The sequence below is a fragment of the Aspergillus eucalypticola genome (assembly GCF_003184535.1).
Source record: "Aspergillus eucalypticola CBS 122712 chromosome Unknown BO83scaffold_30, whole genome shotgun sequence".
Taxonomy (NCBI): domain Eukaryota; kingdom Fungi; phylum Ascomycota; class Eurotiomycetes; order Eurotiales; family Aspergillaceae; genus Aspergillus; species Aspergillus eucalypticola.
In genome coordinates, this window is record NW_020290304.1 from 23,937 (window position 1) to 40,566 (window position 16,630).

General features: G+C 50.6%; 3 protein-coding genes across 3 annotated transcripts; 2 read left to right on the forward strand and 1 right to left on the reverse strand.

The window, feature by feature from the left end:
- Window positions 1-4,334: 4,334 nt before the first annotated feature.
- BO83DRAFT_402294 (uncharacterized protein) lies at window positions 4,335-4,867 on the forward strand (the record flags this gene model as incomplete). Its single annotated transcript, XM_025533518.1, has 2 exons — window positions 4,335-4,645; window positions 4,846-4,867. The coding sequence occupies 2 exons, from the start codon at window positions 4,335-4,337 to the stop codon at window positions 4,865-4,867; spliced, it is 333 nt and encodes a 110-aa protein (XP_025383954.1).
- Window positions 4,868-6,162: 1,295 nt separating this feature from the next.
- On the forward strand, window positions 6,163-7,392 carry BO83DRAFT_381789 (allantoicase). Its single transcript, XM_025532075.1, has one exon. The coding sequence runs from the start codon at window positions 6,223-6,225 to the stop codon at window positions 7,306-7,308; it is 1,086 nt and encodes a 361-aa protein (XP_025383955.1). The 5' UTR covers window positions 6,163-6,222; the 3' UTR covers window positions 7,309-7,392.
- A 513-nt stretch (window positions 7,393-7,905) lies between these two features.
- On the reverse strand, window positions 7,906-15,729 carry BO83DRAFT_136585 (putative sensor histidine kinase/response regulator). The gene is made up of 6 exons (XM_025526139.1): window positions 12,414-15,729; window positions 11,175-12,362; window positions 10,632-11,109; window positions 10,512-10,578; window positions 10,100-10,429; window positions 7,906-10,047 (listed from the first exon to the last, which is right to left on the reverse strand). The coding sequence occupies exons 1-6, from the start codon at window positions 15,329-15,331 to the stop codon at window positions 8,030-8,032; spliced, it is 6,999 nt and encodes a 2,332-aa protein (XP_025383956.1). The 5' UTR covers window positions 15,332-15,729; the 3' UTR covers window positions 7,906-8,029.
- Between the last annotated feature and the right edge of the window lie 901 nt (window positions 15,730-16,630).

The window sequence follows — 16,630 nt, forward strand, 5'->3', positions numbered from 1 at the left end:
TGATAAGAGCTAAGCTCCAAGTGAATATTCGCTCAGATGACTGGCTGTAATGGCGACTAGTAAACCAGCTTTGCCACAGATGGAGTATACGATCGTCAAGAAACCCAAGCTAGCTCGGAGCCATTTGATCAGTTATTGGCACTGGTCGAAGTTGAACATTGCAGTGCGGAATTAGAAAGGCCAACATCTTGTATCGTATAGTTTTCTTCTCATCAGCGTAACCATTCCAGCGGTGATACGCAGGTTCCATGAGCAAGTGTCCTAAACTTTTATGGCTTCATCATACGTGAATATGGAAAAGTCCATTTTGCTTCATTTCCCGTTTCTGCTGATTCATAGACCTCAGTCCTTGAAAGCTTATGTCCGAGGTCAAGAATAGAGAATATTTGTAAGCCGGATCAATGGTAAGGCTTTAATGAACATTCGAATACCGATCATGTGCCCGTCGTAGCTCCTTCCATTCTTGATTCATCCTCAGAAACTTCCTCCACAATCCTACGAGCTTCACTTCTCTTCGGCTCTCCGACTCGCCACCATTATCAACATAGGACTGTTAGCCTAAGGCTCGTTAGAAATCATAAGAAAACTGACAGCCTATAATTTGCAGGAAAAACTCAGCAATATCTTTTCAGTTGAGTCACTGTCAGTCTCTGGTGGTGATACTTCGCCTGGCCAGAGACCTTGCGTTGACTGAAACAGGACTTGCAGATCAGCTATTGATTGCTTTTCTGTTCGAGACCTAGGTCGAAACCAGTCGCCACATCGTTAACCCTCTGGATATTACAGGCCAACACTTCGTCCGAGGCCTTATATCCGAAGGCAGCATTCCAATTACCCCAAGGCAGAAGTAGCTCTGTAAGGAGCGGGCTCCTCTGGTGAGAATCTCAACATGTGCGTGGTACAAGGCAGCAGCTTGGGCCACCACTACACCTGGCGGGAATGGATAGCTGTGTAACGCAGAAAAGCCATTGTCAATGATTTAATCCGACATCTGCATCATTGTGAGACCCTGACATGTCCCTTAATGCTCTGGTCTCATACTGGGAGGCGATTCCTTCCATGGCAAGTCTTGCTGTGTCGTGCGTTCGACTGGGTCAAGATGTAAACTACTAGGGAGGCCACGTCGATAATGTCCTCAGAAACAGAAGCAAGACTAGGACACCATGTTTCAGGAATGGCCGCTCTCTTTGCACATGGACTGGTCTTCGCATGTTTCATTGCCTGTCGCCTGTAGCCCAAAGGTGCAACAAGCCAGCTGCAGTGACGGTCGGGCAGTTATTGGTTGGTAGTCATGATGCTCATGCATCAAGAACTTGAGATTTGCAGTGAACAGCAGTCGACACATCGGATAGCCAATGTGTCTACTTTCGCGGCCCTACTGGCTGTCAACCGCTTGGAGAATTGGGCTTGGATGGCAGTCGTGATCATAAGTACCTTAAAGTGTCAATTTGGTGAGTTCTGATTGATAGTAGGTATGAAGGCATTCGTTCTTACACTTCCTCGATGCCATGCAATCGGCCTTGCATAGGTCAGTTCAATCGCAGCGGAAAGTGGCCTGCAGTGTCCGTATGACGGCATTCGTGGCTTCAATATTTGAAATTCGCCAGGCATTTAGAGTTTCCAGCAGGTTCTACTTCTATATTCTGGAAGCCATGCTCCAACTCTCATTTGTGTCACACTCGATATATGGTCTGCCGCCCGAATCGCCTCACTACAATGTCAGACACGGGAAGCTAGAACCGACTCTGTACAATGATAGCTAAGGATTGTATTCTGTTCCCGGAATGAGCTACCTACAGTTCTCGTCAACCTTCTTTCATACTCCGACCACGACATTTGGTCCCGAGGCCTAATCATTCCAGCTTTATAGTGTCCTCTAGATATGCAAGATTATAAGGTCTTGCAAATGCACGCAACAGAAGCCCCGATAAGGCAACTTCTTGTTGACGATCACTGGTTACGGTGATTGTATCGGATATATTGGGGCGTGGGGGGTTCTATGCAATACCTTCGGATCAGTAGCTGTCGGCGACACGGCAGTGCATGCTGTCTCCCTTACAGTCATGAAGGTAGTTTTTTTTACCGCTTTTGGAGACAGAAATCAGCCAACTCATGGCTTGCCAGCAGTTTTGTTCTGTTCTACTACAAGCACATCCCGGCCATTTGTTGAGCAGGCGACCAGACCGGTGTCGCAGTGTTGCTGGCCACCTCCTCTTTACTTTCGCCAATACGACGCTCTTGGCAGTATTGGGCGCCACAACGCATAGGCTGTATGGCGCGGATGCTGCTACTCTCCCTTCACGACGGCACAAGGCCTGTCCAGGCTTACTTGATCATCATTTGCGATGAACAGCCATGGTCGTATGATCCCAAAGACGTGAATCGCATACTGCTCGGCACGGTCAGAAGTAAAGTCAGAGAAAAGGCCTAGGCTTCCGACTACAACAAAAGGCTAATTAACACGGTGCAGATCTTTTACAGAAGCCGGTGTCAGACAATTCGAGGAGCAAAACCACCATCCAAGCGCCGATTGACGGGATAGTTTCGACTTAAAGTTCTTATTTGGGCATAGCTTCTTCAGTAACACCACAGATCTGGCCTCACCTTGTGTATTCAACAAGCACTTTCAGAGCCTCTACCGTTTCTCTAACTTGAACCCAGGCTACCATCATATATGCCACATTCACAAAGTCACATGCCACATTCATGCTTATGTGCATCACGTTCATGGGTTCAGTCTGGACAGTCCGATCTGGGCAAGCATCCAGGATCATCCGCACGTCATTGATTGAGCAACAAAAATTGTACATGATTGCCAACAGGGCCAAGCATCGCAAGCTCCCTGGTTTTTAGCCCTCATATACTTCCAGATGTTATTGTACTATGCCGGCAAGGAGCCCGTTGGCAGCACCGATCCGCATGATCAACAGGCACGGATGGGGGCATGAACCATGCATCTGGGTGCAGGGAAAGGGAAGCCGGTCTCAGGTCCATCGGGGCCAACGGCGTCGGGATATTCGAGTAGCGTTAGCCGCCTTTTTTTCGACAAGCGGACCCAATACAGCTAAAGTCCGCACTCCCTGCTTTTACTTAAAAGGAAAATAAATTGGTGATACTTCATCTCTGCACCGATCATGTACCCTTGCGTTTGCGCTCAGATTCTGAAGCCCGTCATTCCCACGGAGCGTCACACAAACAACACACCCAGCGGCTACTTGCATACCCTCGGAAGAAGCCACGAATCGGGGATTATTAGGGGAAACAAGATGTCAGACAGTCCCTAGAGGCGACGAAGGAGTTGCCTTCCAAGACGCGGGTATCCCAGGTAAAATTCTGCGATTCCGTTGGCGACAGCGGCGCAGTCCCTTGGCAACGTTCAAAATCTCTTTCGTGGCAAAGGGGTAGATGGGGTCATAATGGATGGGTGCATTTTGATCACCTATTTGTGGAAGTGCCGGTTGCTTAGGGTTTCGCCTCTCAGGGGCGAGCATCTTCTCCCTCTTCGGCAGCCTTTGATGTGCTTGCTTGGGTGTAACAAAACGGGACGCATGGCCTCGGGTGCGGTCGCGGCACGGTCAACTGTCAGTAGTGTTCATGTGTGTTTGCATGTCACTACATATGCAAGCACCATACCAGAAACAGGGTCTAAGAATTGCCGTTGTCAGTGCGGCCTGGACTGCGTCTGGTACCTCGATACTCACCGACCTCTGCTGGAACCAACAGAGTACCCAGACAAAATTAGAAAGGGAAGAAAGTTCTGCAAGGCTCGGGCATCCCACTCTCCAGACCGACAGTGGTTGCGCCAGTGTCATCCAGAGGGTTCCACAATCCATCCCAAAAAAGGAACGAACGAAGCCCTCGTTCGCCAGGGGATTGGCTTGCCGCGATCATCACGAGGTAGCCGACACAAACGGGCCGGAAGCAGATGGAAAAGACAGCACATACGGTGAGAATTTTTATAGCGACATTTGGTGATCGGTCACTGTTCTCTGTTTCGCAGCGTCATTGGCAACAGGTGCATATGATGGCATCGTTGGTATCACCTTGATGGCTGTCACTGGATACCCTAGAAAAGCTGCAACGGAGGGCGAAAAACCAAGCTATAAAGGTCAGCGCGCCACGGCCTCCAGTAGGGAACCGCTCTGAGATTCTACCCTATAGCTGTCTTGCTTATATTTTCACGAGAAAGCTTATAGTATCATTCTGTTATAGTTTCCATTGGACATCCACGCGGACTCCTAAAGACGCACCACTCGCCTTTGCTGGCTTTGAGTCTGCGATAATCTTTACCAACACACTCGTTATTACCTCTGCGAAGAGATTTCAGCACAGCCATGCCGCAGAAAGCCGCTCAGCAAGCTGGGATCCCCGAAGGGCGTGGAGTCAGGTACGACGAGATCGATATGGCGCTCTTCCGCGCCAAGCTCTCCTACCATGCGACGGCCGAAGAGCGCATGGCGTCGCGAGATCCCAATCTCGTCTCTATCTCGGAACATCAAGCGCGATTGTTGAGGCTCTGGGAGATGCACCAGCACTCGAGGGAGGAAAAGAACGGCGGTAACATGACACCGGCCGAGAGGAACCAGCTGGCGCAGTTTCAATGGCGATACAAACGATTGGAGGACCTCGCCACGCAGGGCACGAGGTAGTAGCCAAGGACGATAGCAGCATCAACATGAGAGTTATTTGGAAGAGCGGCATCTTGGGGCGTTTCGTTAGATGTAGCGATTCACGAAGTTTTTGGTTGTTGATTCGAGACAACCGGCTGTGGGTGTTTAAATGGCCCGTGAATCCTGATTTTTGTTCTGTTTCTTGTTCTTATCCATGTCCTTGATTTCCTTTTAGCCTGCTGGATACTTGCATCTAAACGTTATATCCTCTCTCCCTCTCTCTCGGTCTGTCTGTCTATTTCGTTGTTGTTCTGTATCTTCTCCTGTCGGGCCACATAGTACCCAACATTCGCTTGACCAGCCCTGTACGTACGCAGACCTCGAAGCGAACACGTTCACGGCACTCCATGCACGCCATCTCGACTAGCCGCAGTAGCACCGAACTACCAAGTTAGCACCACGTCCCTCCCCCTCGACGTCAAGCATGTAACCCAACTCAATTCGATCAAAACCAGCCCCATTGCAACGGTAACGCGCCGTTCCCCGTCCAGCACACCCACTCGTACGGGACACCAAGCCATGGCGGGCGGTCGGTCGGTCCCAGGGGAACCAAAGAGAAGAGGAGGGGAGGGGGAGGGGAGTACAATGGTCACCTACTCACGGTAGTACATTGGGCACGCGACAGCAACAAAAGAGAATCAACTTTAATTATTGCATGCTTCCTATTGTTCCGTTGACTCCCATTGCACATGCGAGTGCGACTGCGAGCATGGGTGTCCGAGAGCCGAGCGAGTCGGCTCCGGTAGATCGATTTCCCCAGTTAACTTACTTATGCCCTAGTTGGGTTATTGTGTATGTGTAGCTCTGTGCTTGTCTCATTCTTGTCCGATCGGGTGTGTGTGCGTGTGCGTGTGTGCATGGTGTAGAGAGGTGTGAGTCATGCGTAGCGAGACTGTAGAAGAGACGAGGACTATCCGGGTGTCTAACTAGGTGTTGAGTGAACTAACTAGAGTAATGGATGATAATGAACGAATTGAATTGTAATGCCCTCGGCTGTTACATAAAAACTTGGGGATTATAAGGTGATGTGGTAGTCGGAAGAGGGCGACGAGGGGTGTCGGAGAGCTCCGACCCGGAGGATGTGGAGTTTTGGTTTACTTTGGTTCTGGTGGGGTGGAATTGGGGGGAACCGGATGCTACTTACTAGCAAGGTAGATAGAGAGAGTGTGTAGATGTGGTGGTGGATGTGTGAATTGGATTGAGTTGGGTTGGGTTGAGGATAATGATGATATTGGTAGATAGGGTAGTTAGAGGAGGAATGGGAAGGAAGAAGGGAGAAGGGAGTAAGTAAATGAAGTAGAATATTATCAGGGTGATAGCAGAAAGAGTACATAGAAGAAAAAATGAGGGGGGAAATTGCGGATGAAGCGATAAGATCGAGTAATCGGCGGGGCAGAAACTCTTATCAACTCACATACTTGATTTCTACTTAAACCTCATATATTCCCCCCCTTCCCTACACCTCTCTCTTTCTTTCCTCAGAAACCCACTCCTCTTTTACAAATATCAAACCATCATATAATCAGTCCACTCACAAATAAGTCCACCCATCATGTCCTCTCAAGATTACATCCCCGCCGACCAAATCGACTCCACCTTCGCGCACACCACCAACCTCGCCTCCTCCGCCCTGAACAGCACCATCCTTTCCTGCTCCAACGAATACTTCGCCGCCGCCTCCAACCTCCTAACCCCCACACCACCCATCAACCGCCCAGGCGTCTTCGTCCACACCGGAGCCTGGTACGACGGATGGGAAACCCGCCGTCACAACCCGGCCCCCTACGACTGGGCCGTGATCAAGCTGGGCGTGTCCAGCGCGCACATCTACGGCGTAGAAGTCAACACGGGGTACTTCGTCGGCAACTACGGCGAGAAGGCCTCTCTGCAAGCAACCTACGCGCCCAACACGCCGGATTCTGAAGTCGCAGACGAGAAGTACGCGAACTGGACGACGATCCTCCCGCCTGTGGAATGCGGGCCGTCGCAGCGGCGCGCGTGGAAGCTGGACCCCGAGGTGCATGGCAAGGCGTTCACTCATGTGCGGTTGTTGATGTACCCCGATGGTGGGTTTGGGCGGTTGAGGGTGTATGGGAAGGCCATTCCGGGGGATGTTAAGGTTGCTGGTGGTGGGGATGTAGAAGAGGAATTGAGTTCTGCGTTGGTTGGGGGTGTGGCGCTCGCGGCGTCGGATCAGCATTTCACTCCGTGTTCGAATTTGTTGTTGCCGGGTAGGGGCAAGGATATGGGGGATGGGTGGGAGACGGCGAGGTCGAGGGCGAAGGGTCATGTTGATTGGGCCATTGTGAAGTTGGGTTTGGTGGGGAGTGTGAGTCGGGTGGTGGTGGATACGAAGGATTTTAGGGGTAATTTCCCTAGGGAAGTGCGCGTGCATGGGCTGGTGGAGGGGAGTGTTAAGGATGGGGAGGAGCCGAAGCATGATCATCCCGGTTGGGTCGAGTTGGTGAAAGGCGATAGGCCTTGTCGGGCGGATACGGAACATGTCTTTGAGGGTCAGGATTTGGCGGCTGGTGGGGAGGATACGAGGGCGTTTACGCATGCTAAGTTGACGTTGGTGCCGGATGGAGGTGTTAAGCGGTTCAGGGTGTTTGGAAAGCGTAAGGCTGTTGCTGCTTAGATATAATGTGAGATGTAAAATGGGTACTACTTAGTTACTAGGATCACCAAGAATGAACATCATGCTAAATTAATTTTGAAAACTGCAGTTCTTGCACCATGATATAAATCTCTAAATCATCCAAAACGCCAGACCCTGGTATTCTTCATCCCCTCGTAGACTCAACTGAAAGGAGATGGAAAAAAATCACGGTATCACCAAGACATACAGATAGCAAAGTGCACGCGAGCCAGAGATATATATGATAGACAGAAACAACGCCGAAGGAGACATCACTATAATCAACACACGCATGATAAACATCATTGTCGTCGATAAACCTGGTACTGCGTCGATCTGCAGAACAGAAAGAGTGAAGAACAAAAGAAAAGCATGAAGCACGAGTACATCGGACAGACGAGGGTAACCAAAATGCAAGAGACCGGGAATGGAGCCTCCACTGCTGGTATCATCAATCATATGCTTCATCATCATCGCTTAGAACTGAAAGGACGTGAACCAGCAAGACACGGAACGATGCTCAGCCCGTATGCTTTTCCAAGGTATAACTCGCAAAGTACAATCTAGAATGAGCAGCGCAGCAACATCGATAGAGAATCGCTCAGAATATGCAGGGTATCACAGGTGAGTCACTGACGGAAGCAATCGTCTAAAATCAGTGCTGACTCAGAGGAATGGCAAAAGCTTGCCATGGTAGAGGTTAGAAGGAGTCACCACGACGCTAATTTTGTATGGGTTGCCGCTCTTGCAGTTGCTTATCTTCTTCAGGCGTCAGAGCGGTGGCTTGGCCGTCAATATTAGGCGACATGGAGTGGCTCCGTGGTGTCCCTGCCTCAGTGCTTACACTTCCTCGTTCCCGGTTCACCAGCCGCGTCCTTGTGTATGCTGGCACTGGTGCAAGGTATTGGTCAAGCATCTCACTCAAGATAGTAGATCGAACCGGCTTGGGAAGGTAGTTGTTCATTCCGGCACCAAGGCACTTCTCGCGATCTCCTTCGATGGCACTCGCCGTCATGGCTATGACCAACACTTCGTTGACATTGGGATCTGGGTCTTTTCGGATCTCGCGAGTGGCATTGTAGCCGTCGAGAGTCGGCATTTGTACATCCATCAGCACCACATGGAACGGATTGCCTTCACGAGATCTTGTTCGGAGAGCTTCAACTGCCTGTCGCCCATCACTGTACGCTTCGCACTGAAGATTGAGCCCCTTGACGAATTTGACCGCAATCTTCTGGTTAATAGGATTGTCTTCAGCGATACAGACTCGAATTTGATCCCGGGGCACCATGGTCAAGTCTCGAGCAGTAGGAACCGGAGCTTTGTTCTCCACCTGATTGGCAGCCTTGTTTTTGGCAGCTTTAGCGGCAGCGTCTTTCACCTTGTTGAATGCCAGATGGAACGTCACCGTAGTTCCAACGCCTGAGGTCGAATCCAGCCATATAGCACCGCCAAGGACGTCCTCAATAATTGCCTTGCAGATACTCAATCCAAGCCCACTACCGCCATATGACCGCGCCGTGGAGTTATCGGCTTGCGAAAATGGCCGGAACAGCCGGGATTTTTGTTCTTCTGAGATTCCAATACCCGTATCGGATACAGAGCACTCTAAACGGACACGACCCTTGCCTTCCCTGGAAACTTTGGCTCTCACAGTTACGGATCCCTTGGGAGTGAACTTGTAACTGTTACTGAGAAGATTCATGAAGATCTGATGCAAGCGAACAGGGTCTCCGAGGACCACAAGTTCTGGTGGAACTTTGTCCAGATCCTCGATCGTCTCTAACCCACGATCACGATGCGTATAGCGAAGGGCGCGAACCACCTCCGAGATTGTTTCCCGAATGTTGAGGGGTACGGTAGAGATCTTCATCTTGCCTGCCTCCAACTTGGAGAAGTCAAGGATATCGTTGATGAGTGTGAGCAGCGTGTCAGCGCAGACACGGATCGATTCTACATATTCGTCCTGCTCTCTGTCCAACTTGGTACCCTTGAGGAGTTCCGACAAACCAATAACGCCATTCATCGGTGTGCGCAGATCGTGAGATATGTTAGCCAAGAAGATGGACTTGGCCTTTGCTGCATCTTCTTTCAGCTTCACGTTATGCTTTGCTTCAGCCTCGGCCACTTTAGCCTTCTGCTCCGCCTCGCGAGCCTGGGCAAGTGCGCGCTTTTGAGCCTCCACCATAGAAGCGTTGGTAGCGCTGACCTTGCGCACTTCGCGGAAGAGCAACGCATTGGAAAGTGAGATACCAATTTGGTTGCAAAGCAAGTGGAGAACCACAACATTCCGCTGGGTGAATGAATTCGGTTTGCCTTCAATATGAATGACACCGAGCAGATGTTCGGCCTGCATAATAGGCAATGCGATCACGGACCGCCCAAGGGGATACCTGGCTTGGTAGCCCTCATTGACGTTCGAGAAACGCTCATCCTCCAAAACGTTGTGAACCAGAACTTCCTCCCTAGTGCGCATGACGTAGTGAGAGATCTGATGCGCCATCTTATCCTCGATTTCGGAAAACGGAAGGCCATCCACGAAAGACTTCTGTCCTTTCTCCAGGTCCCCAGCCGCAGCGACCGTGAAGTTATTATCAAAATTGGTCGCAATGACCGCAGAGTCTGAGCCATTGCAGGATTCCAGAACGATTTCAATCATCTTCGTCAAAAGCTTGTCGATCTGAAGCTCCGAAGACATCACTTGACTAGATTCGAGAATGCTTGATAAGTCGATAATATCTGTTTCATATTAGAACCGCTCACAGGAAGGGAGTGGAGCGATGTAGCTTACCAAGGCCGACGCCAGATATGTCGAATGAACGCTCACCCGTAGTAACGCCATTTTGCTCTATCCAGAGTTGTTTTCTGTCATCTTCTTCCATATTTTGTGCTACTCCCATGTGTTCTTGGCCGGTATTGCGATTGATTCCGAGCAGCGAGTCCACGGTTTGACAGCCAGCGTCAACGTTCCTCGAGGATGTGGCGGTTTTCAATAGCCATTCATGCTTCTCGGTCAGCTGCGCCGCCTTGCCCACGGCGCTTATCGCGGCCCATGCGGCAATTGCGTCTTGCATGACAGAACGCGCCGCCCTTTTGGCCCCGCGACGGATCAGAAACTCTCCTATTCGAAAGTTAATTTGGGCCAAGACGTGGGGGTAACTCCTCCCCCAAAGCACTGCGGTTCGGGATGTCGGTGTACGTACCATGCAGTTCTAGAGCAAGCGCTTCCTCCAAGGGCCACCCATGAATTTGACAATGATCGATTGCAGCCTGGCTTGGTTAGATTCCCTCCACAATGTATCCAGAGCAATTCTGCAACTTACTTCGAAAGATTGAATTGCAGAAGTATGGTCATTCCGGACTTCGCATATTAGTGCCTCCAATATCAAGGACCACATTCCATAATTGGCATCGCAAGCACTGCGCGCGAAATCCACTTCAGCTTTATACTTTAAGACCGTATGCAGGCTTCCATCAAGATACCCGCGAGCAGGGTACTCGTTGTGGAGAGTCAAAAGAGAAAGGGCGAGATAGAAGTAGACTACGTATGAAACACGAGCAGACCACAGCCTGGGCATAGTCTCCATCATCTGCATACCCAGCTGTATAGCCTTAGTATGATGTCCGTATGCAAATAGCGGAATCATTGCAAGACCCCAGTAAATGTCTCGCGGGCGATCGGCGTTGCTGGCATTGTTGTCCAGGAAAGCGATGTACTCGTTCGTGTGATGGTGTTCGTCGGACATGATAGTGTCAGGAGAACGACAGGCCGTTTTACCTTGCAAAGCACGCGCAACTTGTCTGCGGGCAAACATGTTAGCAGGTGACATTTTCTTCCCTTCCGAAGGTATCCAAGACGTCCTTACCTTACTGCAAGCAGACTAGCACCACCACGAGTATCATTGACCCAGTCGGGAATATCTTCTGGGCTTTCGTTGCAGAACGCCTCCACCTGCGCCATATCATGGCCTAGATATAGTCTTGTCATCGCCATCGAAGACAAACTGATTAAGGTCATGTATGGATCGCCCATCGAGAGGGATGTTTCCACAGAGGCCTCGAGAATCGGGAGTGTCGAGGACAGCGGAACGCGCAAGTGGCCGACGTAAAGGTTATGTACAATAGAGCCCCGGCTTTGAGTCCACTGTTCAGGACACCGCTCAAGGAGGGTGAGCGCGAAATCGCTCAGCCTCACGGCGAGCTCTAGGTCCCTAAATCGGCTGAACGATATCATCGCGAGGTGCGAACAGCCGATAGAAATTTGCACAAACCCGCCTTTGAAGAGATGTAGGTTCATCATCTCAATGGCCATCCGGTAGAATGTTAGTGCATCATCCCAGTACGTGACAGCCATCGCCTCAGCCATGACCTCTCCAATAGTGATCATGTCGACATCCTTGCTGACGGGCTTACGGACAATAGCTTCCAAGTCCGCTTGCTCGAGATACGCGCGAAGATTACGGTAGGCATCATCGCATTCATCGTAGGTCGTAGGCTCTCGTAGATGCACACCAAGCTCTTCCAGACACGTAAGGAGTGAATCCATCGAACGGAGGTGGTTACCCATCTGAGCGTAGATCTTGGCCTTCACAATCCAAGCTCTTGATTTGCAGACGGCACTCTTTCCATGTTCGAAGACTTTATCTAGCAGGTCCAAAGCTTCCGTGTTATGGCCTTGAGACCATGACATTTCAGCGGTAGCAATATGCAGACGCAAAGTCTCCCGGTAGTACACATCAGCGTTATTGTCATCCCAAGGATTGTCTTGAAGGAAAGTGATGCAGTGCCGGAAGTACCAAAGCGCTGTTGGACGCGCACCCGATTGCGCAGCGGTTTGCGCCGCATCCCATAAGATCTTTCTATATTCAAGTCTCTCTACGACACGAGACTTGATAATCCGAGACGCCAGGGCCACATGTCGTGCCATTGCGTATCGACTGCGGCCATCATGGTAGTACTTCATCATTGCCTGGGATATGATAAAATGCATTTTTTCCACATTCCGTCCCTCTGTCAACGAAAGAGCCGCTTGCGAGAAGCGATCATTGACGAATCTGAAACACTGGTTAGTGGATACAAGTATGAAGTAAATCAGGAGCACCTACCTAAATTCATCGTCCGTCTTTCCCGGGATGATCAGGTTTGCTTGCACAAGATACTGCAGACCGACAACCATATCGGCTTCAGTTTGTCGGATTAAATTTGCATTCTGAGGACAGGTAAGGTCTACAGCCTCATCGTCCTCGCTGGAATACAAGAACTCGCTTGTAAGAAGTTTTTGTACTAGAGAGAAGGCGAACGGGCTTCCTAGCAATGCGCCCCAGACCATGATGGATCTGGCGGCCGGAGGAATCTCCTGGAGACGCCTTGCAATGAACCCTAGCCCAAGCCCTTCGCCATACCTAGGAGCCACAAATTCGGTGAAGATCCGATCCAGGTCGAATTCCCACACAGAATTTTTCCACGAATACCAGATACAGTTTTTGCTATAGCAGGTTTCGAGCATCATTCGAACAAAGAACGGGTTGCCCATGCTCTTTTCCTGTATGACAGCAGCAAGCGGAGTTAACATCGGGTTGGGTTCCTGATGCATTGTAGCAGCCACGATTTGCATGATCTCTTCCTCTCCAAGAGGCTTGAGAACGACGCGCGTCACACTGGGATTCTCAGAATCGAAGAGCGGCCTGATTATGTTCGATTCCAGCTCAGACTTCCGGCTTGTGAGTATCAATACACATGGAATTTTAGCTTTCACGATGTTCATGATCAACTCCAGGGTCTCGTCATCGGCATAATGCAAATCGTCCACACAAGCGCAGATCAATCGGTACTGGGATAGAGTCCGCAGTATCTCCAAAAACGTCTCCATCAACCGCATGTTCTTCAGTGCGGCATTAGATAGAAAGAAGTCCACAGAGCTTTGACCATGATCCAGACTTGGAAGTGCAACGCGCTTGGATGGTTCGCCCTTGGTCGAAACCTCCTTAAAGATATGTTGCGCTGCCGAAAGTCTGGGCGAAATTTGTCTTTCATTTCCTCCCGATGACATGAGCTGCTCCGGAAGTTCCAGCACACGGTGTAATGTCGGCCACATTGGTCTCAACGCAGTGCGGATGTTATTGTGGTATTCGGTTGTCACATCGCGTTCAGAAAAGATCTGGCGGAGAAGGCTGGCCAGAATTTTGGCGAAAGGTTCAAATGGTATCCGCCTGGCGCGATCCAGACGGGCGATACCGATATATCCAAGTTTACGAATTGCGGGCTGAACACGGTTCAAAAGGTCGGTCTTTCCAATGCCAGCTGCACCGCTTATGGTAATTACTTCGCACTTTCCGGGGCGGCGAACCTTGTGTGCAGCCTTCGCCCTGGCAACAGATCCGATAGAATCACCATGGCTCTGCGTGCTTGTTCCAGCAGAAGGATGGCCATCTCTGTCTACATTCTCCCAGGACGCGCGAGACTCCACAGGACTCCTGGGTTTTCCGGACGAGTCTCCGGGTTTAGGAGTTGAAGGAGAAGAATCAGTGCTGTGCAGAGAATCGTGCGTAGATGTAAGTCCTATGTTGTAAGCGCCACCGTTGGAAGCTGCCCTGGACGCAAGATTGAAGGAGCCTGAGTCGCTCGAGCCAGATGCAATCTCAAAGCTATCAACTCGGCCGTCCGAGACAGAAGAGTTGGATCCTACTCCACTGGATGTCTGAGCAGCTGCTCTCGCATACGCAGCTTGCTGGCGCCTATGAACCTTCTCGACGACGTTGATTATCCTGTCATATTCCTCTCCCCGCCCAAACATGCGAGAGGGAAGCGTGAAGAAGGACGACACATCACGCTGAGCGATCTGGAAGTCTTTCAATGCTTCACTATCACCATCCCCCAGCAACTGAGAGATCTGTGCCAGATCTCGCTTGACAGATGAAATGGTGTGGTAGCGTTCATTGACAGCTTTCTGTGTCATCTTCTGGATTACAGCTGACACTGCGTCGGGGACATCCATTCTCTTGGCCGAGAGCGGTGGTAGCTTCTTTCCTAGTACGTTCTGTACGACTTCAACAGGGTCGCTGCCCGTGAAGGCCGGTTTACCAACCAACATCGTCCAGAAGAGCACGCCCAAAGCATAGATGTCAGTTCGACTATCCGGTTCCGTAGGCATTCTTCCCGTTTGTTCCGGAGCGATAAATTGTAGCTTATTCTTGACACCAAGCTCCTTTGACAGGGATGACCAGCCTTCGCTCAGGATATTATCGAAAGACCTAGCACCATTTCCCGTGTTGGTAAGCTTCACAGACCCCGCCTCTCGATTGAAATGGAAGGCGTCCCCGCGGATTTCGCCGTGTACCGTCTTGAGGCCGTAGTGTAAGAGCTCCAAGCAATCGCAAGCACCAATCGCAAAATCGAGAAACGTGGAAAGAGAAACTTGTTCTCCTGGGGTCGGCTCATTGCTGTCAGTCCTACCACCGGCCGCGAACCAGGCAGGACCAAAAGCGACCATTTCTCGCAACATATTCTGGCCGGGGGATTCAAAAATAGCCACGAGGAGAGGGCCTGCATCACCTGGGTCGGAGGGCAAGCGTATAAGGTCTATAGGGCGTATAGTATGGTTGCAATCTGGATCGGAAGTCTGCACGATAGATCTGAGCATATGGAACTCGCGCTCCAGCCTCACAACGTGAGACGAGACTCGCGCTAACACTGGAATCCATATTGACTCGTGATCCATGCGAGAAAGGGAGAGCTCGCTACTGGATTCACTTAGGCTGCTTCTCCAGTGATGTCGAAATGGAGGGCGGGACTCGGTTCGCGGGGAATTGCGAGCCAGGCTAGAGGGGCCCGACGAGGTCGCGGCAGGTGTAGAGACATCTGACTCTGCGGCATGTCGGAGGCCAAAGACATGCCAGTGATTATATGTCGAATGAAACGGCTCAATAGTCTGATCCCATGTATATCCAGGTAGATGTCCCAACCTCTCAAAAAGGCGTGCCGGTGGGAGTGGCAGGTCGTCACCCAGTATATGGCTGTCCTCCATCTCCACCAACACTTATCGCGGAAATCCTGAGTATTCGGCCCCTCAGTTGACGGCCATAGATAGCCGATCGGTGGTGAGTAGTCGCAAACTGAGATGGCAAGGCTGTTCGGACAGGGGACCAGGAGGCATAAGGACGAAAACGGTTCAATCGCCAAGCAGGGTGGAGAGGGCGAGGCGCTGCCCCCTCTCGAAAAGGTTCAGGGTAAGTCGGGCAAAGGGTTTCGATCAAATGCGACAAGAGCACGGTCGGAGGGGGCGAAGAGAGCGATCAGACGCGATTCGGTGAGCTCAGCGTGGTCAGGACACAGCTGTCAGCATCCCCACCAGTCAAGGTGAATGCGATCGCAAGCGAACAATGGGATCAACTCTTTTGAGGCAAGAACTCTGGTTGGGTTGGGGTCTAGGGAGGCCTGAGGCTGTAGATTTCCTGAATAAGCCGTTGCCTTAGTCAGCTGCCGTTGGGCATCACGAGGGAGGATGATGATGATGGAAAAAGCGGGAGATCAGCCGTCGTGCTTTTAGTCCTCGAAAGGGTGGCTGCACGAGTTGCGCGCCTGTGAGGTGACCTTGCCGCCTGAACTTTATTAGGGATTTTTTTTATCATCACCCTGCAAGTATTGTCATGGCTGCATTTGCGAGGAAAGCGCTCCCGAATTTTATCAGTATGGTTATCTGTCTTGATAGCTTTGTATGTAGCACAACATGGTGGGCTGATGTTGATTTTCCACCTTCCCTACTACTATCATGTGGAATAAACAACCGCCCGCACTCAGCTTACTACTATGCTTAAAGGCGACTCTCAATGAGTAGCAGTCGCATACTAACGATCCTATCTTTGGTATATATCTTTTGGGTGGTAAATGGATCATGCGATTGTTGTATTACGAAATATAGATATCTCTTATTGTGTCATACAGAGTTCAAATCGACGTAACTCTCTCCAAAGCGGCGCATACTGTACCTGAACTAGTCTCCAGCTGGGCTTGCCAAGCAATGGATACCAGCACCACCCGAGAACCTTCCTGTACACCGACAAATTAGGATGGGGGAGTGACATAGCTTTTCATCCCGATGTACTATCTATCAATCAATCATCTGGAGGCGGGGGTGGAGGGTGTGACAATGCCATCATTGTCATGTTAGTTCAGGGGAAAATTGATTGCATCGCCACTTCCCCTTACTTGACAACGTCAATGCAGTATCCCGACCGGGTAAATGGGCGACTAGTAAATTTCTAAGGGTCACTATCTTAATAGTCCGAAAATTAGGTGCTATTCTTGGATAATAAATAGAAGCGGT

Coding starts and splice junctions, on each gene's coding strand:
- BO83DRAFT_381789 (XM_025532075.1), top strand. CDS start 6,223: ATGTCCTCTCAAGATTACATCCCCGCCGACCAAATCGACTCCACCTTC.
- BO83DRAFT_136585 (XM_025526139.1), bottom strand. CDS start 15,331: ATGGAGGACAGCCATATACTGGGTGACGACCTGCCACTCCCACCGGCA. Junction 12,363..12,413: donor AAGACGGACGATGAATTTAG/GTAGGTGCTCCT, acceptor CCAGTGTTTCAG/ATTCGTCAATGATCGCTTCT. Junction 10,430..10,511: donor GCTTGCTCTAGAACTGCATG/GTACGTACACCG, acceptor ACTTTCGAATAG/GAGAGTTTCTGATCCGTCGC.